The 22,865-nt window shown below is 49.3% G+C and overlaps 1 protein-coding gene across 1 annotated transcript in view; it reads left to right on the top strand.

The window, feature by feature from the left end:
- The first annotated feature begins 1,960 nt into the window (after nt 1-1,960).
- The window catches only part of BACE2 (beta-secretase 2), an 83,868-nt gene continuing 62,963 nt past the window's right edge, over nt 1,961-22,865 (top strand). Inside the window, exon 1 of the mRNA XM_084801819.1 lies at nt 1,961-2,460. Within this exon, the coding sequence (XP_084657945.1) occupies nt 2,161-2,460 (300 nt within the window). The 5' untranslated portion in view covers nt 1,961-2,160. The remainder of the gene's footprint in view (nt 2,461-22,865) is intronic.

The following is a 22,865-nucleotide window of genomic DNA, read 5'->3' as shown; positions in this document are numbered from 1 at the left end:
AAACCTCATCCAACAGGACAACATCTCCAACGACTAGGAACCAAGCACTCAAACATCCGAGTCTATGGGGCCATTCCCCTTCAAACCACCACAGAAGATGTCCACTCTCCTTTTTGTTATTTGAGACAAGTCTTTCACTGGGACCTAGAATTTGCCAATTGTGAGCCATAGATAGGGATTTGCCTATCTCTGCTGACCCTGTGCTGGGATCACAGGGAAGTGCCATCATGCCTGGGTTTTTTGTTTGTTTTGTTTTTGTTTGTTTGTTTTTTAGTGGATATTTGGGATTAAATTCAGTTCTCATGTTTGCACAGCAAGCACTTTACCATTTAGGCCCAGGTGAGTTTTTATTTTTACTGTTAATGCTTCTCATTTTGAGCCCCTAGTTTGATCAACACAGACCAACATATGAGGCCCTCTGTTATTTGTAGGAGTGTACCTGGGTCCTGAAAGCAGACGTTGGAGAACTTCTAGTGTGAAAGGATCTCAGAGCGAGCAGACCCAGCTACACCCAGGGATGTCAGTGAGGTCCCGCATCTTTGTGCAGTTGTTTATGTGCTCCCCCCTTTTTACCAGGAAAAAATTTGGAATGTCCATGCTACATGGAATCAGGAGCTTCAAATACAAACTTTAATTAGACTTGAGTTTTACTGATTTCCCTTGTGTGTTTTTTTTTTAACTCTTAGAAAGAGCAAATATATTTAATATTGACATTACACCTTATACATCACGTAACACCTATGTCAATGTCCTTGATACATTCCATGTACTTCCAAAAGGCTGCTGTCCTTCTGAGAGCTGTCTGGATGCACATACCCCGCGCTCCCCCACCCCCCTGGGTCTGGACCAGGGATCATAAATATCATCTCTTTAAAACTGCCCTTCCCTTACAGTCTTGAATTTGAAATGTGAATATATAAATGTAAGCGCTCTCAGTAACTATGCAGATTTATGGGGAATAAAAATGTAGGTTCTGTCCCGGGATTCAATCAGGCCTTCCATCGTGTGCCTAGAGATTCCTTGGAGTTCGGATACAGTTCAGTGGGGGGAAATGCAACTTATAACCCAAGTCGTTTAGAAAGCAGTACAGCTGAAGATCTCCAACAGAAAGGCCCCTAGTTGAGCAAAATAGGGTTCTGACGCCGGGAAGGCAGGCGTGAGCACAGAGGCTTACTTGAATGGAAGTATCTGGAAGTTCCAGTTAGAGATTAGGAAAGTTTAATTTCTACTACCCACTGTTTGGAGGGGGAAAAAAAAAGCATAGTTCAGCTTTCTTCTATTCCTAGATTCAGCGAAAATTGATTGAGTTTAGCTGGTATAATTGTCCCCCCTGTGCTCAGTACCTGGCGGCTTTGGCGTCTGTGGGCAAACAAGTATTAATTAGATAATCTGTGGTGAGCTGGCGGGTGGGTGTGCGAAGGGGTGGGGGCGCTGGATGGCAGGAGAAGTACCCCAGACCCTTTCTCAAGAATCCAAAACCTCCTCACCTCCCTCTCATTGCCCAGGGGCTCCCAGCCTCCATTTGTACGTCATCCTTTTTTAGAGAACCAGCTAACTCCCAAGAAGTTGGAAGAGGAGAGCCGCTCGTGCGAGAAACCCTGAGAGACAGCTAGACCCGCTTAGAGGAGCGCTTGGCAAGCAGAGAGGCACGCTCTTTCACCGTTGCCTGTCCAGCTCTTGGACCCTGGAGTCACCCAGGCAATTCTGTCTCTGCAGGACCAGGGGACCCCCCGCAGACTCCTTCAGCGCGGCGGGTGGGGGTGGGGGTGGGAGTGAGGGGGACGACAGGAACCCAGTTTGCGCTTTAGCTGCCCCTTTAAGGGTTCCCGAAACTTTCCCGTAGCTCTCGCCTGAGCCTCGTCATATCCGTTAGCCGTAGCCTCCCTGGCACGTTCCGAGGAAATTTTGCACTCCAGTTTCTTCGGGAAGAGGCGCGGCCGGACCCCGGTGCGCGCCGCCAGCCCATCCTTGACCTTGGCCACGGAGGAGGGGCCAGGCCTGTGGGGCAGCGGCCGCCAGAGGGGGCAGCGGCTGAGAACTTGCTTAACTCGGCGCCACCCTCTCCAGCCTCCTCCCCGTCCGCCCCGCCCCGGCCCGCCTTGGTCCGCCGGGGACCACAGCCCCGCGCGTTCGCGGACTCACCGAGCCCCCGCCGCGGGGATGGGCGCACTGCTCCGAGCGCTTCTGCTTCCGCTGCTGGCGCAGTGGCTCTTTCGCGCGGCCCCCGCGCTGGCCCCCGCTCCCTTCACGCTGCCCCTCCAGGTGGCTGCAGCTGCTAGCCACAGAGCTTTGGCGGTTCCCGGGCTCGGGACCCCTGAGTTGGCCCGTTCCGATGGCTTGGCGCTCGCACTGGAGCCCGCTGAGGCGACGGCTAACTTCTTGGCTATGGTGGACAACCTGCAGGGGGACTCTGGCCGCGGCTACTACCTGGAGATGCTGATAGGGACCCCGCCGCAGAAGGTAGAGGCTTAGGGGAGACGGGTCCTGGGAGTTACCTCCGCGCGGTTTAATGTTGCCTGTAAGGCAGCAGCTTTCATGGGGGAGAAGAAAGGGCTGGGGTGGGGGTGGGGGATGCATGGATTGGGTGCGAAGCAGAGGCAAGCGCTAGGGACGCGCCAGGGAGAGCACAGCCTCTGCCCAGGCACTGCTCAAGGGGTGTAAGCAAATGTTTCAGAACTTGGTTGCCCTCCCCAACGCGGTGGAGCTTGTCAGCTAAAGGGACCTGTAACGCGCTTTCTCCCCAGGAGCGACATCTCCTCCTTCCAGAAAGAGTGATACCTACTGTGTGAGGGGGGCATAGGGGGGTGGGGAATCTTGGAAGAAGCTGCCCTTAGGTGGAGGGAAATCACTGAAGTTGATACCCTCCCTCCGTGCTTTCTCATTGCTAAAGAGACTATTGGAGGGCGTCCAAGGCGCTCTCCATGAGCTCAGCTAAAAAAACACCCGGTTCTGAAGTGTCTCTTTGCCCGGGGGAGCAGCCTTCTTCCCTCAGAGTTGGTTTGCTGCCTTCCTTGTGTCTGTCCTCGGCAGCCCAGCCTCTGGGCGCCTTGCAACCGCCAAGGCGTGCACCCTGCAGGGCTGGAGAGTGTGAATGCCCTTTGCTGCTACTGCGAGGCGTCCAAACAGTTTTCTTCTCCCACCTAGCTCCGATGTTCATTTAGCATTTCTGAAGCAGGGCTCCCAAGCACGGAATCTGCCCAGGAAAAAGAAAAGCCTCCCAGAAGTGGTCCAGGTCCTCTCCGATCTACCCAAGTTGTCACATGAGTTGAAGACACTTTATTTTTATTTTTAACATTGTCGTTGGGGTTTTCCATGCTGATGTGATTGCCCATAAATAGAACATGCTTATGACTTTTGTATAATTCTAATTCTAATTAAATTATTCAAGACTTTAAGAAGAAAGACACAGCGGCATGCTAACTTTTACAAGGAGAAACTGCAGAATAACTTCTGTAGTTGTTCAGACCTTCAAGAGTATGTGTGAAAGGGAACTTGTGTGCCCCAGGGCAGACTAAATGGGGGGCCTGTGTCAGCTGAGGAGGGTTAAGGGCCTCTGAGCAGTCAGCCCACCACGTGAGCGTGATCCTACGGTGGTGGGAGTCCTGTGACCTGCGTTTGGCAAGACGCCTCTTCTGTGCCATACAAAATCTTTCATACACGGGCCCTGACTGATTCCCCACTTGGAGAACATCTGCCTTTAAGATGAAAGCTCTTGTAGGTTTTAGGGAAAGGGGAACTCTCTCCTGAACTGAAGCCGACTGTGGCAGCTCCAGGGCTCAAGAAACGGCTTTAAGGAGGAGGAGAAAACTCCTCTCACAAGCCTCTCCTAAGCTGTTGGTTGCCTTCATTGATAACTACTCACTGATAAAGTTTAATTAATTTAATTAGCCAGGATGTAAAGAGCACGCAGGCTGTGTCCTTAGCGCAGCCAAGGAGGCTGTCCCTCCAAGGCTCTTTCTCAGTTAGACTTTAGTATGCTTCCAAGGAGGGCTGCTTTGTGACAAACACAGCCATTACTTCTGCATCCCATGGGGTGAACAATTTTGTATTGCTGTCCTGGCATGGTGGATGGACAGACTGCTTCATGGCAAAAAATCTGTGCACTGGATAACCACACTGTAAGCACCTGGTGCTGGTGGCCTGCTTTGCAGTCGGCTCCGTAGTAGGTCTGGCACCAGCAGGGGTCTGCACAGGCTAAGGAAGGCAGTAAGGAGGTGACCTCTGAACCCCAGAGACAGCTCCTACTCCAGGGGTGGGCACAGAGTCATGCATGCATTTTCTTTTTGTTCTGTGGAACCTGAAATGAAATTGCTTAGAAAGAGAGAAAGAGAGAGAGAGAGAGAGAGAGAGAGAGACAGACAGACAGACAGACAGACAGACAGACAGACATAGAGAGAGAAGACAGTAAGTAATAAGGCTTCTTCAGATGTTAGTAGCCATAGACAGTGTTCTTGGGCTTCATGCCTGATGAACACCTTGACAGGCATGTTCTCTCTCACACCCACCCCTCATATCCTTACCATCTGGGGGGGGGGGAGGAGGGTTATGTGCAGGGGACTGTATTCATGTTTGTGTAATGTACAGGTGTGTGTGTGTGTGTGTGTGTGTGTGTTGCAGTGGAAGTCACAAGCTTGGGTATTGTCCTCATGGGGCTGTCCACCTTGATTTTTTTTTGAGACAGGCTCTTGGTGGGTTTAAGCTGGCCTCCTGTCTCTGATGGTGCCTGGATTGCAAACATCCAACACAAGCCCCAGCTTTTGTGCCGGCTGTTTGCCGTGTGCGTGTGTGGTGAGAGGGTCAGGGGTGAGGTCTGGAAACACTGAATGACTTGCTAGGGCAATGGGGGAAGGGAGAGGGAGAATGGGGAATGGAGCCCGGGTCTTCAGACTGAAGGAGCTAAGCTATGAGCCACAGGCTGGTCATGCGCACTCCTGCGTGCTCCCTTCCTACGTGGTGGCCCCTGACCCATCTTGGGGTGTTAGGGTCAGCATGCCTGACTGTACCTGGGGTCCTTTCCACACTCAGATCACCCTGTAAGGCCATGCTTAAGGACCACCTTAAGGAATAGTTGGATGCAGGGAAGTACCCCATGAACTGTGAAAGGATGCTGGACCGGAGGCTGGGTGTGAACAGAAGCTCCCCAGAACCCTGCTGTCCTCTGGGAAGGCCAGCCGCTGGAAGTGTGCCTACTCCTGTGTGCTTTCATTAAGAACTGTATCCATTGCCTTGTGCACTGGCTGTGAGGAGTCACAGCCTTCTACCCAGCAGCCTGAGAGAGCCTCAGAGTCCAGCACTGGGAGGCAGGCCCACGTTGGCATGGAGATGAGAGTCAGGGATGCACCTGATACCATTATGTGACTCCTGTCTAACAGGAGGACCGGCATGCACTGGAACCGTGCAATTTGGTCTTATTAATAATAATAAGAGTGTTCAAAAGTGATTATGATTATAGCAATTTACATTATTAAAATTTACTTTTATGCTTACACAATAAATCCAACTGAAGATAGCAAAGGTCCGCAGCTATATGCTTTATGGTGGCTCCAAAAGGGCTTTGGGGGCATCTGTTGGAAGGTTTCCTGTCACCTGTATTGATATGGATGAAACAACGAGCAAACTATTTTCACATTTAAGCCTTTGGATGTGAACATTTTACAAAGCACTTTGGCTCATGTGCTGGGTCACCCTCTTAGCACAGTGATTGTAAATACAGAATGGGCCTCTCTATATATAATTTAAGATTTTCCTTTTTTTCTTCCCCCCACCCCCCTTTTGAGTAAGTCACCTGGGGTCCCCCAATCACATTAAGCTCACAGTAAGTGAGGCTGGAGAAAGGAGGCAGCCAGACGAGGGAACACCAGGTGGGGAACACTGAGACGATAACTGTTAAAGAAGACCAGAATACCTCAGCTAGTTGCCCCCTCCCCCTATTTCTTCAGGTCAGCTGTGGAGCCCCCTGGGAATTAGGAAGAGGGTTCATCAGAGGATGCGAAAGGCAGACAGACAGAGCGTGAGGAAACACAGCACCAGCACCTACCTTTTTCCTTGCATATGCAATGCAGGGGGCCATGGTAAATGTTTGTGTGTTGGGGGAGGGGGATATTGGATCAAACCCACCCTAGAAAAGTATTTCATCATTTAGCCTTGTACCCCTGCCCCTCAGGCTAAGCGGTTTTCCAAGTTAATCTCATTGGATCTTCACGCCTTCCTGTGGAGACAAATCATTAGACTTAATTTTAAGATGGAAACTAAGACTTGTCCTGATCCGTGTCACCACAGCCATACCATGAGGGGGCAGGCCCATCCATCCCATCAGGCTCTGCCTACACTTATGCCCCTGTCATATAAGTCTGCTGTCACAGTTTTAGTGACTTTAGACAAGATCCATCTTCCCGTCTTTGAGTGTTTTGGAGTTGCTGAGGACTCTGAGCTGCTTTGGGGGTGTGGATGACCAGGGCAAATGGTCCCCCTCTCTGAGCCCTCGGTCCCTCAGGGATGATGTCATCTTACCTCTGCATTAGTCTCTTCAGCTTCCCCAACAAGCCTCCGTAGACCAGAGGCTTAGAACAATTGAAATCTACTCCCTTACGGCTCTGGAGGCTATAAATCCAAAACTAGGGTGTGAGGGGTGACACCATCTTTCCCTTGGAGGTTCCAATGGAGGACACCCCATTTCCTCATCTTAGCACTAAAGGTCTCTAGAGTCCCCCACTTGTAGCTGTATTGCTCCAGCCTCTGTCTCCATTTTTGCTGACTTCCTTCCCTCTGCTGTGCATCTGCCTGCGGTACAGTCATTATAAAGACACCAGGCATTGGAACTTACTTGGTCTTCACTTTCTTATATGTCTGCAAAGGTTGCAGATGCAGTTCTGGGCTTGGATTTCCAACTCGCACTCCATATAACAAAGTTTCCATCACCACTGGGACTGCACAGATAATTGTGGTCCAGCAAAACTGCACAGTCTATGATGCTATAGACTGATAAAAGGCAAATTAAGGGAGAAAGGCTTGATGCCAGCTCCCGGTTTAAGGACGGTCCATTATGCGGAGAAAGTCACCGGTGGCTGGAGCTTGGAGCAGTTGATGATGTTGCTTTCACAATCAGAATGAAGCAACCGATGAACAAACGCATGCTGCTGCTGCTTTGCTCCTCTTCTCTGTCTTATATAATCCAGGATCCCATCCAGGAAATGGTGTCGGCCACTGTGGGCAAGTCTTCCCATCTCAGTACAATCAAGGCAGTCCCCCGTAGACATGCTCAGAGGCCCATCTCCCAGGTGACTCTAGATTCTGTCCCGTAACGATCACACCACCTAATGTGTCTCATTATAACTCTGTGATATTTGCACAAAGGCAGAATAGTCTAATGCCGTGTCTCGGAACACATCCCGTTCCATAAATAGTGCCTGTGTCTACCTGTGGGAATACACTTGTATTCTCAAGTCCTCTCTAAGCTTATAATCTTATGGATCCCGCTTGTCAGCTCTCAGTTTCAAACTGGAGTTCAAGTGCAGCATTAAGACTGAGGAGCAGAAATGGTGGTTTGGGTTGTGTGAGTCAGGGGCCTGCAGTGAGACAGTGAACTGGGGGAGGAGGTCAGTGGGGGGCGGCGTGGTTTCTGATGCTCTTCTGCATTCCTGTGTTGGCTTCCCCAGTAGAGAATGGCTGTGGGAATGTTTAGCACGTGTCTTGTCAGGTGCCTCTTTCTAGAACGGCTAGAATTTGTGTGTTTTGGTTAAAGCCGCCCCATTTCTGCAAGGTCAGAGCAGCAGTATTTAAACCCCCATGGGTAAAGAAACACACTCTTGCTGAAGTTTGTGTTCTGAAGACTTTATCAGGCACCAGCCACGCCTCAAGAATCCGGATGTGCTTAATGGGGAAGTCTGTCCAAGGACTCTTTCCTGACTCGCCCTGGGTATCTGCTTTCCTGAGTCAGAGGTGGGTCAGCCTAACCTGTTTTTCAAGGTTAGCTGCCCCATCTTCCTGTTCCCTTGCAGCCCTCACTAACCAAACACCAAACAAGAAAGAACAAGGTTAGCCGTTGATACCTTTGTTTGCTTTCTGTTGCTAATAACAAAATGCCACAGACTGAGCAAGTTATGGAGAAGTTTATTTTGGCTTGCGTTTCTGGTCCAAAGATGAAGTCCTTTGTCTGGGGCTGTATCCTTGCTGGCAGAGTCCCAGGGAGACATCACACAGAAAGACTTAACCAAACTGGCTTTTGGAGTTGACCCACCCTCAGGGTACATTTTGACCAGTCATTCTCTTGTCATCTGAATGGGTTCATGTGCTCACACAACAGAGCCTAGATCCTTAAGGGCCCACCTCTTGCTGTATTAAAATAGGGAATTAACGTGAATGTGAGGGTTGGAGTGACTCATAGTCATTATTTTACATATTGCCTTAGCCCTGGGTGCTCTGGTCTGGCTGATTTCTCACTCTCTGTAGGGTCTGGTAACATGATATAGATTCCATCTTAGCCTTTGACTTCTGGGGCCAAGCCTTTGGATTTGGGTGCAGGGTCCACACAGGCTTGGAACTGCTAATGCCTGCCTTCTCCCTAGGCAAAGTACAACAGGAGCAGGGAGGCCCCGTATATGGATGAGCAAGATGTTTCTCCATCCTATCTAAGCTTTTAGATTTTTTTAAATGTCTGGGCATTGTGGCACACTCTGGAGGCAGAGACAGAGAAATCTCCATGAGTCCCAGGACAGCCAGGTCTACACAGAGAAACCTTGTCTCAAAAAAAAAAAACAACAACAACAACAACAACAACAACAACCAAAAAACCAACAAAACAATCAAGTAAAATTGTTTATTGCATTTATGCATTTATTGTAGGAGGAACATGCACGTGCCTTAGAACATGTATGGAGGTCAAAGGACTACTTGGCAAAGTCAGTTCCCTCCTATAGTTGTGTCCTGGCATCAAACTCAAACAATCAGGCTCGAGGACAAAAACCACTATTAGTCCCTGCTAAGCCATCTTTCTAGCCCACATCTCCTTTTTGACTAACAGTGGGCCTTCTGTCCCTTTGAAGATCTTGCTGTCTGCCTGGTTCCCTTCTAGTCACCCCACTCTGCTGCCCAGCCCTGGCTAGTCATTGGTTAAGTTGTAAATGCAGGCAGAATGTTTCTGGAAGGAAATGCCCTTTCTGGGCTTTACTGGCTTCTAGCTATGCAGACACAGTTGTGGGTGGAGTGTGGAGAAGGATGAGTGTCACGTATTCTGTGTCACTTTCCTGATGCTGCGAGTCTGTGTGCATGGCACACAGGTGGCCTGGACATCACTCAGCTCCTTTTAGCCCATGCTTGACACCGTTGCTACCCAACAGAAAAACCGGTCCAGGCTGGGAATAAAAGCTGTGGTTTTGAGCTGATGACTGGGCATCCAGTGCAGGTCTCTGGGTGGATGTTTGGGTTTTATTATACCTGTGCTGGGAAACACAACAGTGTCAGCGATGCTGTGTTAGGATGATGGAGAGGACAGTAGCTTGAAAGTGTCGATGACCTAAGCAGAGGCTCCTGGCCCTTGCCACATGCCCTGCCAGAAGCCAAAGTCATGAGACAGGACTCATGGAAAGTCCTGCGTGTGTGGATGTGCTAGGGTATGTCTGTGACCACACTGAAGTCACTGGGTTCTGACCCTGCTGACACTTGTTGCTAGATACAAAGACACATCCTCCTGAAGGTGCACATAGACTCCAGAACCTTCCTACCCTACTTGGTGCCAAAGAACTTTTCCCACTGGAAGTCCCTCTGGGCAGCAAGTATGTCTTCGTGCTGTGGTATGCCCAATACACTTAGAGTGCTAAGTCCAGATCTGTTATTTGCTGGATATTGGGTATTGGGAGGAACTTAATTAATTCAGCTGAGCCTCAGTTTCTCAATGTATGAATTGGGGGATTTTACCCAGTGATCTGAGGTTTCATGGAAGCATGGTCCCTCCTCAATTATAATCTGTTCTATTGGCCAGAACCTTTGATGAGTGATCTGCGGAGCTTCATAAAGGCAAGAGCTAGTGTCCCAGTCATCAGAGACAGGAGCTGCTGCTGGCTCACAGGCCACATGAGGAACCATTGCTGTCAGGAATCCACTGCCTCACCACAGCTGGCTACAAGGCAGAGTCCTGGGACAGGCCATACCAGGCCTGAGGAGATTCTCCTGTCCCTCAGCCATGCTGGCTTCTGTTGTTGGACCTCACCTGAATGTGGGGTGCAGAGACTAGCACCTCCTCTGTCCTGTGCAGACTGGGCATCTCTCATCTTCCTAGACATGCCCTTGGGTGCTTCCCTCTCCATTTTTACTTTAGAAATCTCTGGGCCTTAGGCAGATTGTATTCCAGAATCTTCCTTAGGTTGGGGAGTTGGGAAGCCTGAATTGCAAGTCCTTTCGATGCACTCACTGCTCAGTCGCTGTGCCAAAAGCAGCCTTTTGAAATGCTCTGTCTGCCACAGAGCCTTCACTGTAAATCCAGAAAGCTTGAAACTTCCCGTATGCCACTAGTAAGGCAAAGTGAAAAAGTCTGTTCAGAACCCAGCAGATGCCCTATGACCGTAAAGGAGCTCTAGTGTCTGTGGTCACCTTGTTGCCCCCATGTGATTGTGACCCACAGTTGCAGGTGCTCAGGGATCTTCTGCACAGAGGTAGTGCAGATGGAGTTGCTAGCTGTCTTGGGCTAATGGTCTGAGTGGGGACCATCTTCCTGTGAGGCTGCTCATTGTGCTGAAGCGGAGAGGCAGCCGTGTTAACTGCTAGGCTCTGTTCTGCTCTCCAGAGCTGTCATGGCTGGGGAAATTGAGACTCCCTCGACCTTGTCACATATGCAGATCCCTTTATTTTTATTTTTCCTAAGAATCGTTTTTAATTTTTCATGTGTATATGTGTAACTACATATATGTATGATTATGTAAATACTGGTAGAACCCAGGAGAGGGCACCTAGTACCTTGGACCTGGAGTTATAAGCATTAGGAGTCTCCCGATATGAATTCTGGGAAGTGAACTCTGACCTTCCACAAGAGCAATATGTGATCTTGACCCCCTGAGCCATCTCTCCAGCCTGGCAGCTTCCTTTAAGCTGTTCTGGGCTGGAGAATAGCTATATGGGCCATTGGCACCCTGTCAATCAATGGCTTTGGTGTCCACTGTGTCAGATACCACAGGGGAAGGGAAGATAAGTTAGCCTGCAAAAGCAGCTGTACCCAAACATCTGCGTTCCAAACAGCCTTACCCCAGGACTGCCCTGTCCTTAATTTCCACAGTGTTATTTTCCAGGGCCATGGTGCATAGCCGATTAGGAAGAAACAGAACTGTGAAGTGGGCGCTGATGCTGGGGAGACAGACTAGCCAGTCAATTACTTGCCCCCCAAGCATGAGGACCAGAGCTCAGTCTCCAGAGCCCATGTGAAAAGGCCTGGCACTGTGAAACCAGGGTATAACTCCAGCGTTGGAGAGGCAGAGGCAGGCAGACATCTAGCGCGCACTGATGGGCCAGCCTAGCAGACCAACAAGCCTCAGGCCACCGAGAGCCTATGCTCGTTAGTTTTTGTCAACTTGACACAAGCTACAGTCATTTGGAAATGAGCTCAGCCGAGGAAGTGCCTCTAAACACTGGGCCATGGGCAAGACTGTGGGGAGTCGTCTTGAGTAATGATTGATGTGGGAGGTGCCACCCTTGGCTGGGGTGGTCTGAGTGTTACAAGAGAGCAGCGTGCTGAGGAAGCCGTGAGGAGCGAGCCAGGAAGCAGCACTGCTCTGTGGTCTCTGCTCCAGCTCCTGCCTCCGGGTTCCTGCCCTGCTCGAGTTTCTATCCCAGCTTTCCTCAGTGATGGTTTGTGGTGGGACATGTAAGTCAAACAACCCCTTTCCTCCCCTGGTTGCTTTTGGCCTTGGTGCTCATCACAGCAATGGAAAGCAAAGTAGTATGGAGACTATCTAAAAAAAAAAGTGACAACTGGCAACTAGTACCCAGGGTTTGATTCTGGCCTCCACATGCATGTGAACACATGTACACCACACATACACACACACACACACACACACACACACACACACACACACAAACACACACACACATCACCAGGGCAGCACTTGCCTCTCCCTCTCCAGAGGAGGTGGGGAGAGTTACCACCTTATGGGGGGGGCGAATAAGTGTAATTCAGGAGATTTTCAGCTTGTGTGATCGTGTTCTGTTCAGGGGACGATGATAGAACTGAGCTAGTACCATCAGCCTCTGTGAAGTGAGGTCAGATGTTGGCTGGCATTCTTACACTGTGAAAGAATCTGGTCCAGGACCAAGGCATGCTGGTTAGGGTGTGGCTCATGGGCTACCCCCAGGCAGCTGTCCAGAGCAGTGGGGAGACTGTATAGCTCACAGAGGGTCTCCAGGTCAGTCCTGTGACCAGCTCTGTTGTTGTCTTTTACTGTTCCTGGAAGTGGGCTTATCAGCAGATGCAGTAAGACCTTAGGAGGGTTGAAAGTCACTTCTTCCAAAACTGATAGAGAGCAGAGAGGGAAAGGAGTATCAGACTAGACTAAAAAGACAACTGCTCCTCTGCTGCCCGTTGGCTAAGCCCCTCCTGTGTGCTAAGCCTGTGCTAAGCCCTGGGATTGACAGTTAACTACACAGAGAAGGCCCTTGTTTTTACACACTCAGTGCTCGTCTTAGGAAGACAGATTGTAAAGAAAACAAACTGTTTTTGAGAATGCTGTGCCAAGGTGCAGCCTGGGAGTGCATGTTGGGGAGAGAAGACTGCCAACAGAGGCATTGGGAAAGACACTGCTAAACAGGTGCAGATGGAGTTGGACTGGTGTGCTAAGAAGGACTAACACGGAGAGGATGGGGCAAGTGCTCCAGGGTGAGACAGGAAGTGCAGCGGCCTCCTCATGCTCTGTGTGGGGCGGTGGGGGGGAGGGGGTGTTGTGTGTGCGTGTATTTGCATATGTGTGTACATGTACGTGTGTGTGCATGTGCACTTGTGCACATGTGTGTGTTCGTGCCTAAGTGTATGTGTGTGCATGTGTGTGTGCATTTGTATGTGTGTGTGCAGGTGCATGTGTGTGTGTGTGTGTGTTCCCAGACCATTCTCTTTCATCTGCTTTATAAACATGCTTTGGGTTGGGTTTTATGAAAGAAAACACTTTACAGTATATGCATACATTATACCATGCTCCTTATGGGCAGTGTGCGTGTGTGTTGTGGAGGGTGGAGTTAAATATGGAAGGCCTGGATAGTTTCTGAATTTCAAAGGAAAGTTAAACGCTAAGCGTGGGCAGGCGGGCGGGAGGGCGGGGCGGGCAGCATGGTAGAGATGTTTACAGCATTGTGTGTTGTTCGGCAGTCTCTTCATTTGGGGTCCCCAGGACAGTCTGGGAAGGAGGGAATGGATGTGTCTGGTTTACTCAGGACACGACCCTAGGAAATCAGCTGGAGCCCATGCCGAGGAGACGCGCACTAGCTAGTCCTCTGTTGCTGTGATGGAACACTATGGCCGCGGCAACCTATAGAAGGAAAAGTTTATTGAGGCTCATGGCTCTATGCTGCCTGTCCGAGTCTATAACCATTACCGCAGGGAGGCAGCAGTCAGGCCAGACGGAAGCAGCCAAGTGGAAAGAGCACATCATTTGCCATAAGCAGAATGAGCAACTGCAAGTGGTGAGAATCCTTCAACTCTCCAAGCCCCGCGCCAGGGAGACACTGCCTCTCACAAGGCTGCACCTCCTAACTCTGCCCCACTAGCATCAGTGACTGGGGATGGACTGTCCAGATACACAGACTAATGAGGAACACTCCCATTCAAATGACCACAGGGAGTCTCTGAGAGGCCAGGCTGAGGACAAGGGTGTCGATGGTCCCCTCCCCCATCCTGTTGCTCCTGAGCTACCACCAGGTGCACATAGTGTAGTTCTGCCTGCCTTCCTACGTGGTCTAGAATCTACTTCTAGCCTTGCCTCTGTGAGTCAGACTGCAGTGGGCTCTAGGTTTGGCCTTGCCTTGAACTTTTTCTGGAAGATGACAGTATGATGTGTGAGGTACAGAGCAAGAAAGGTTGCCTGGGGGCAAATGGAGATTATGCTTGAAGCTAAAAGCAACCACAAACCCACCTTTGAAAGATGAGCACCCCACATGCAAAGAAGTTCAAAGGCCTTTGAGTAGCAGGTGCCTCACACTGCAGAATAGCAGCCCAGGAAAGACTTGGGGTAGTAGAGGTTCCAGATCCACTGGCTTCGAGAGGCCATAGCAACACTTAGCCAAAGATATTTTTAGTAGCTTTTGCACACAGGAAAAAAAAATCTGGCATGTCATAGTTTTATTGTACTCTTATCCACACAAATTCTTAGCTGCAGCCATGCCGTGTAGGACATTTTGCTCAACAGAGGGACCACATATACAGAGGTGATTGCCCAGAGGTTTGAGCTGTTCTGATGGCCCGGACACTGCAGGGATCTCGACACAAGGCATTGTTCTCATATTGATGGTAAAGCTTCATAGACAAGTGTGCGCACCACCCACCATAAAGGTACAGCAGCGCGGGTAGGAACAGTGCCTCGTCCTTGAGACGTGCAATGGGAAACACTGATACTGGTTCATCTATGCGTCGTGTCCTTATGTTATTCGGGAGGGTATTGAGTCTACATATAATAAAAAATAGTAGCCCTACCCCACTCAGGCTGGCTCTTTAGCGGGTGTTCCAGAAGACAGCATACCAACCTGATGTAGCAACCATGGGCAGGCTCTTCTGGAGGAACCAGTCTGTAGGAGCGAAGTTGTGATATCAGTGAACTTGACCCTGCACGAGCCTAGCTTAGCCTATTTATGTCTTAGTTTTTGAGAGAAAGGTTTACAAAGGCTTTTATATTGAGTCTAAAAATAGGACAGAGAGTATGGCTCAGTGGTTAAAGTGCTTGTTATGCAAAGTTCACATGGATTCTGGGTGGGTATGGTCTCCTGCCTTTAGTTCCAGCCTTGAAAGGTGTGGTGGAGCATGCTGGCTAGTGAGAATAGGTGTATTGATGAGCTCTGGGTTTGATTGAGAGACCCTGCCTCAGTGAATACACTGGAAGAACAATTAAGGGATGATTTCCTACATCAGCCTTGGTCTTCCATATGCACACTCACACACGAACACAAACATCACACACATGCATGCATACACATACAAAAATGAATACCATATACACACCTTGTTGGTGGTGGTGTCTTATATCAGTCATGGGCAGAGCTTGATGCCTGCCTTGGTAGCCAACACTGTTTGATGCATAGGACACATAAAAATCAAATCAAATCAAATGTAGGCAGCACAGTGTGGGAGGAAGAAGACAGAGACCTGTGTTCTGCCACACCATGCAGTGTGGGCAGGGAAAGACACCCACAGACCTTCCCTTCACCCCAGGCCCCAGGTGGGCCATAGACACAGAGCTCTGCTTACCACCACACAGTGCGGTGCGGGACGAGGAAGACAGAGACCTTCTGACCCACATGCCATTCACAGACCTGCCCTCAGGTGCATGGCACACCACAGGCAGAACCGTAGACACCCACTTTCCACTGTGCCATGCAGCAGCAGATGTCACCCAGAGGCCCACCAGCCAGTGGCCAGCCTGCTGCAGGAGCCACCACAATGTGTGAGTACATGGTGGACAGATGGGAGGGAAAGAGGAGTGGAGTAGCTTGAACGTCATGAAGAGCGAAGGAACTGGAGGCTCCAGAGGAGTAGCCTGTTGTGAGTGGCCAGCCCTGCCACCTGGGGCCACGGTATGTCTGGGTCTGTGGCTATGCAGTGGCAGGGGTTGTTGTGTCAATGTCGGTAGCACATATTACCATTAAAGAACTCAGGGACATCCCTGGTCTGGGACTACGTGGATGTCCAGAGGCTGTGCAGAACTGGCTCTGCCCTTTACTTGCCATGGCACTCTGGGGATCTGATCCCATTGGCAACACTCAGGACAACAGGCCCCACACCTCACCCACACAACAGAGTGGAGCTGGCCCTGGTGGCCAGGGTAGGGAAGGAGAGGTGAGCCAGCTCCAAGGGTGTGAGTATGGAAAAGCTGACCCTTCTGCTTGTCTGCTGTGGGGTGGCACAGGTGCAAAAGGGATGTCCCCACTGCCACCTCCACCTCTGGCAGTCCAGAAAGCTGTCCACAGGGTCATGAGCACAGGAGAGCTATCCCTACCCCTCACCAGCTGTAGCACTCAGGAGAGTGGGCCCTGTACCTCTCCTGGACAGCGTAGCAGAGCTGACCTGATGATGGAGGTTTAGATGTCCTGGCCTCAAATGCATGAGTGAGGGAGAGCTGGCCCTATCACAACTGACCCCAGGGTCATGAGAGCAGGTGTAGTGGCCCTGTCCCTTACTGGCTGCAGCACTCAGGAGAGTTGGCCCTACACCTTGCCTGGACAGGACAATAGGGCTAGCTCTGATTGAGAGGGTTGGGGTGAGCTAGCCTAGAGGCTGAAGGAAAGTAAGAGCTGTCTCTGCCACTCATCTTCCATGAGGCGGTGTGGGTGAGGCTGTGATGCCTTTTTCCTCTCTTCCCTCACCAACTGGGGTAGTCAAGAGAGCTATCCCAGCCCCTGAGGCTGCAGTACTTGGGAGGGTGGGTCATGAACCTGGGCAGCACAGCTCAGCTGACTCTGGAGGTTTGGGTGCAGGTGAGCCAGCCCAAGGGCATGAGAGCAGGTGAGCTGACCCTGCCTCCTGCTGATGGTGGCATTGGGTGGCCTAGCAAAAGCCGTGCCCTGGTGGTGTGGATACGGGAGAACTGATGTGCTGACCAGCTCAGCTACCATCCAGGCTCAGATCCAGAGCCCCAAAATCTGTATCACCTACTAATGGTTGGGATTTATGAAAGGGCCAGTCCTCATGATTCAAAGCTGCAGTATGACACAGAGCAACAACAGGATAACCAGGAAGAGCCACTGTGAGGATCCAATATTGATGGTGTCACAGAAGCCAGAAACCTCAAACCAGACCAATGACTTATTGCAATAAACATTTACAAATAAAGATATGTGGACAGAGGGGTATATTGTGGGACACACTGTGACACACTGCAGCTTCCATGATAAGATGTTTTTCTATGCTTTGGTGTGTGTGTGTGTGTATGTGTGTGTGTGCGCGCGCGCGCGCGCGCATGTGTTGTTTGTTTGTTTAATATTTCGGCAGAAGGCTGCAAAAGCCAAGGGCAGATCTGAAGGGCTGGAGAAATGAATCGGACTGGGGTGCATGATGCAAAACTCACAAAGAATCAATAAAGTTGACCAAAAAAAAAAAAAAACAACAACCCAGTTCATAAAGAGGAAGTAATTAGGGTACATAGATATTCTGTACTCAGGATTTACTATTAATAAACATTATTCTTTAGCCTGGAGGAAAAAGTTTATAAAGTAAAAGAGATAAGCATTCAAAAAAAAAAAAAAGAGAGAGAGAGATAAGCATTCTAGTAAGATAACTTGTAATTGAAGAAAGAAGAATGCTGCCTGCAATCTTAGTATAGATTATGTGTGTGTTGTCTTTAGCGTCGTCAGTAAACGGTCCACGAACACAGATCACTGAAGCACTACAGTGAGCGGTTTCCTTAAGATGGTCCCTGAGAAATGGAAATCAAAACAACTCTGAGATTCCATCTTACACCCATCAGAATGGCTAAAATCAAAAATTCAAGCGACACCACATGCTGGCGAGGATGTGGGGAGAGAGGAACACTCCTTCATTGCTGGTGGGAATGCAAACTAGTACAACCACTTTGGAAATCTATCTGGTGCTATCTCAGAAAACTGGGAATAGGGCTTCCTCAAGACCCAGCTATTCCACTCCTTGGAATATACCCAGAAGATGCTCCAGCACACAACAAGAAAATTTGCTCAACCATGTTCATAGCAGCCTTATTCATAATAGCCAGAACATGGAAACAGCCTAAGTGTCCCTCAATAGAAGAATGGATAAAGAAACTGTGGTACATATACACTATGGAATACTATTCAGCTACTAAAAACAAGGAATTCCTGAAATTTGTGGATAAGTGGATTGAGCTAGAAATGATCATAATGAGTGAGTTAACCCAGAAGCAGAAAGACTCAAATGGTATATATTCACTTATATCTGCATATTAGCCCAAGGGGCATGTCCCATGAAAGCCTTCACTTACCAGGAAACTGAGACAGAGGGGAGGACATTCTAGTGGGACTATAGGTGAGAGAATGAATCATGGGAGAATGGCAAAGTAGAAGGATCCAGAGGGTCCTAGAAGCCTACAAGTAGAACATTATGATAGGCAGATTTGGGCACAGGGGTCCCGCTCAAACTAAGGCACCAGTCAAGGACAATACAGGCGGTAAACCTTAAACCCCTACCCAGATCTAGACAATGGACAGAACACTCTCCACAGTAGAGTGGAGAGTGGGATATGACTTTCTCACATACTCTGGTGCCTCACCTTCGACCATGTCCCCTGGAGGGGGAGACCTGGTGGCAATCAGAGGAAGGACAGCAGGTTACCAAGAAGAGACTTGATACCCTATGAACATATACAAGGGGAGGTAATCCCCCTCAGGAACAGTCATAGGGGAGGGAATAAGGGGAAAATGGGAGGGAGGGAAGAATGGGAGGATACAAGGGATGGGATAACCATTGAGATGTAACAAGAATAAATTAATAAAGGTGAAAAAAATGAAAAAAAAAAAAAAAGATGGTCCCTGAGGAGGCCCACCGAGGCAGTTTATTAAAGCAGTCCCTGGAGTTCACTGAGGTGACCCGCCACGGTGTTTCTCTGAGTGGCTCGTTGAAGGGGTCCGCTGACGCAGTGCTCTGAGGTGGAGGTCCACTGAAGTGGTGCACTGAGGAGGTACACGGTAGGCCTTCATGCCGCCGACTGCTCTCTGGTTCACCCACAGACACTCTGGTCCTCCAAACTCAACTCACGGAAGGTGCCCTTGTGTAGGTGTATTTTTAACAACTATTTTTATTTTGGCTTCCTTAACTCTCTTTTTCCCTACTCCACCCCAATCCCTTCCAACACCAGGTAGGGGGGAAAGAAGCCTAGTGAGGAGAGGGAGCATAGCCTTCCTTAGCGACTTGCTGATGTTCAGGTTTGTAGGGTTCCTTGGGGCAAGTCCAATCCTTGTTTCAGGATATCTCCAACTTCTCATCACATTGCATCAGCGGCAGCCAGGAGCAGCAGGGGGAAGCACCAGCAGCCTTTTCCTCCCTCAGAGCCCCCATTCTCGCCCTTGGTCTGGCTTTTATCCTCACTGGCAAAGACCACGCCCCCCTCCCCCCGCCCCCCCACCGGGCAGTTCACACCTGACAAACATCACTTATCCTCTCGAGAGGCTGTGGACAAACTGGAGCAGCCCCCATATCCCACACCTGGGATTAAAACAAACACATGTTTACATATAACCCAAAACTTCCACAATACCCTTGTTTACCTACTATGCTGTATTTTTACACTGTTATCCCTATATTTAGATCTGGGTAGATTTACAAATCCCGTATGCAGTGTTCAGTACAGTGATAGGTTCATATGGATTTGTACCCAGGACCAGTGGCTACACCAAGGAGACTGGATGTGTAGTAGGCTGCATTGTGTGTGTTGTATACATGTGTAGTAGGCTGCATTGTGTGAGTTGTGTAGATGTGTAGTAGGCTGCATTGTGTGAGTTGTGTAGATGTGTAGTAGGCTGCATTGTGTGGGTTGTGTAGATGTGTAGTAGGCTGCATTGTGTGGGTTGTGTAGATACATGCTGTGCTGTTCCCACCACATACAGCCACCTAACATGTTTTCATTGTTAGGGTCCATGGCTATATGCAAATGTCAAGTTATGCAGTGTTTTAAGATCATTTTGATTAGTAAATATATACACAAGTTGGCTTAACCATTCCACTTTCTCAGAGGGAACTTCTGTTGTCCCTCTTTCCGTGGTCTCTCCATCCCATCAATAGAGCCCATGTTGCTGCTTGAACTAGGCAGGTTGTGGGCAGTGTACTGGGCTGTACTTATAGAGACAGCCCCACTTTGCACCAAGGGGTGACCTTCCCCTTCCTCTCCATGTCTGAGATGATATGCTATTGAGGGCCTTCTTGTGTCTGTCACACATCCCTCACTGCCCTGCGCTTACGAGTCCTGAAGCTGGCTGCCTTGAGTGAAAGATCTCAATCTTTGCATCAAGTGTAGGGCATCAGGCCTGTAGACCCTTGACTTTAAGATTACTTGTTCTCCAACCTACTCCCCCAGGACTCTTTTGGGGAGCAGGTGGAGTTCCTGGGCCTCTGCATACCCAGAGATACAGGAGTTTACTCTTTCCCACTTCTCCTCAGGTCTGTAAGCACCTCAGCTAGCTAGTCTGTGGAAGAGCATCTGGATTTGAAGCCCTTCTTACACGCTCTATGCTGATTCCTGGGCCTCTGCACGTGAACTGCCGCTTTACCCTCTGGAAACTCCTGAGACAATCTTAGACCTGGTACTCATGTTGTTGTGAGTGGTGGTTAGTATGGTAAAGTTGAACGGATCTTGGATCACCCAGGAGACAAGCCTCCAGGTGTGCCTGTGAGGGAGTGAGTAGGTTGGGGTAACTGGGCTGGCTTAAGTGTGAGCACCTCCATTGCCATGGCCCAGGATCCCAGACTGAAGAAAAAGGAGAAAGTGAGGTAGCTGAGCATCACCACTCACCTCCCTCTGTGTCCTAATTGTTGTCCCTGATTATCAATGCAGTGTGACCATGTGCTTGAGTCCTCTGTCACCACAACCTCTCTACCTTGAAGGGATGTGCTCCCAAAATATGAGCCCTCTGTCTTTAAGTTGCTTTGTTGGGCATTCGATGCTAGCAATAAGAAAAGAGACTGCTTGATGCAGCATGACTCAGGGGATGCATTTCTTTTCTTAAATTCTGGACTTAGTGTGATGCCTAACACTGATTATCAGTGTGACAGTGTGACACCTAGGAAACTCAGCTTTGGGCATGTCTTCCAGGGAGTATTTCGTTAATTGGTGTGGGACAACAGGCCTAACTGTGGGTGGCACCATCTCATGGGCTGGGGTCAGAAACCGACTGAAAAGGAAAAACAAGCTAAGCATGGGGGGTTCATCTCTGCCTGCTGACTAGACAGTGTGACCAAGCCTCTCAAGACCCTGCCACCATGACCTCCCCACCACCATGGACCGTGAGCCCAGGTCAGCCTTCCCCCTTACATGCTTCTTGTCAGCTGTGAGGAAACCTGCTGGTGAGGCTTTCCAGTCTGGAACTCACCAGAGGCAACATTCTCAGCTCCTCTTGACCTCCTGTTGTTTGGATATTGAATGCTCTAGTCTGGTGGCCCTGACTCCGGATCTTTGTTGAGCCCCCCTCTGCTTTCACCTGGCACCATGGTCGTAACTTCCAGCAGCACTTTCTGTTTCCTTGAATGCTTTCTGTGGGATTTGTGTTTCAGCTGCTTTTCTTCTTTCTCAGGGGAAATTAATTATGATTTTTGTTTGACATGTTCTTCCTGCCTTTTATGTCTTTCCTCTGAGAGCCTCTTTTCTGTCGGGGGACTCTGTTAAGCATCTTCCCATGACTGTGCATCATTAATAGAATGAACTCAAAGACCTTCCTATCTTCTTCAGACCTGAGGCATTTCCTCATAGTTTCCCTCATGATCCAGGTAGAGGTGCCAACCATGGCACCAAGTGTAGCTTCCTTGAAGGGCTTAGGGAAATCAAAGGTTGTTTTCTTGGTCAAAGTACAGGTGTATTCCCTTCATATTATTTTTAATTTTTAAATACTTTTAATTAACTTATTTAGTGTGTGGTGCACCAAGTCAGCAAGTGAGTGGAAGTGTGAGGACAGCTTGGAGAAGTTAGTTTTCTCCCACCATGTGAGGCCTAGGGATTGAATGCAGGTCTTTAGGTTTGGTGGCCAGTGCCTTTCTCTGCTGAGCCATCTCACCATCTCAACCCTTCCGGCTTTAATAAAAACACAAAACCTTTATCATAGACAGCCAGGTTCTAAGCCACAGACAGAGGTCAGGAGACAGCAAGAATGCTGAGGTGGAAATATGTCTGAGGAAGTCTCTGGAAGCTTTTCCACATGAAGAAAAATTAATCCCCACTTATTCAACTCACTCCAAATCAAGTTTTGTGTTTACTTCCAACCAAAAATATTTCAAATGGTTCACCTTATCACTTTTTGGAAAAGCAGGAAAATCCCCTTTCTTCTGAATGACCAAAGTTGAAGGCAAGTTGTGTTTGTGTATGGTGTGTGTGTGTAGACAGATTCTTACTCTGTAGCTCAGGCCAGCCTAGAACATACTATGTAGCCAAGACTGGCCTCAGACTCATGGTGATCCCCCTGCATCTGCCTCTTGAATGCTGAAATTAGAGGCCAAGCGGGGCTCCCAAAGCCATCTGAAAATTGCCTTGGCGATGTTAGTAGCAAGATACTTATCCCCAGTAAGGACGATGAGGGCCCTCCCTCTTGAGGCTCTAGAATGTGGAGGCCACGAGAAGATCACCCAGGACATTCAACTGATAAATGTACCTAAAGTACAAAATATTATCCAGAGGCAAATACGGCCCATGACCTTTGTACATAAAGGTTCATTAGAACACAGATGTGTTTGTTCGCTTACACATTGTCTGAGGCTGCATCTTAGTTCATGAGCTAATTTGGGTAACTTGTGGAGGATGAGATTTTATGTAGCTCATGGTTCTGGAGTCTGAGCTGTCCGAGATCAGGTGAAGCCCTCACTCCATGACACGACATGGCAGATGGTATTTCATGTCACTACAGGGCAAGTATGCCAGCCCAAATCTCTTCTCATCCTAAAGCCATACTGAGGCCCGATAGCCTCACTTTGTTTTAATTTCTTACAACCCCAAACA

Source organism: Acomys minous, assembly GCF_964271855.1.
Source record: "Acomys minous genome assembly, chromosome: 11".
NCBI lineage: Eukaryota > Metazoa > Chordata > Mammalia > Rodentia > Muridae > Acomys > Acomys minous.
Note: the sequence above shows the minus strand (reverse complement) of the source record. Positions and strands in the feature narration are given on the sequence as shown.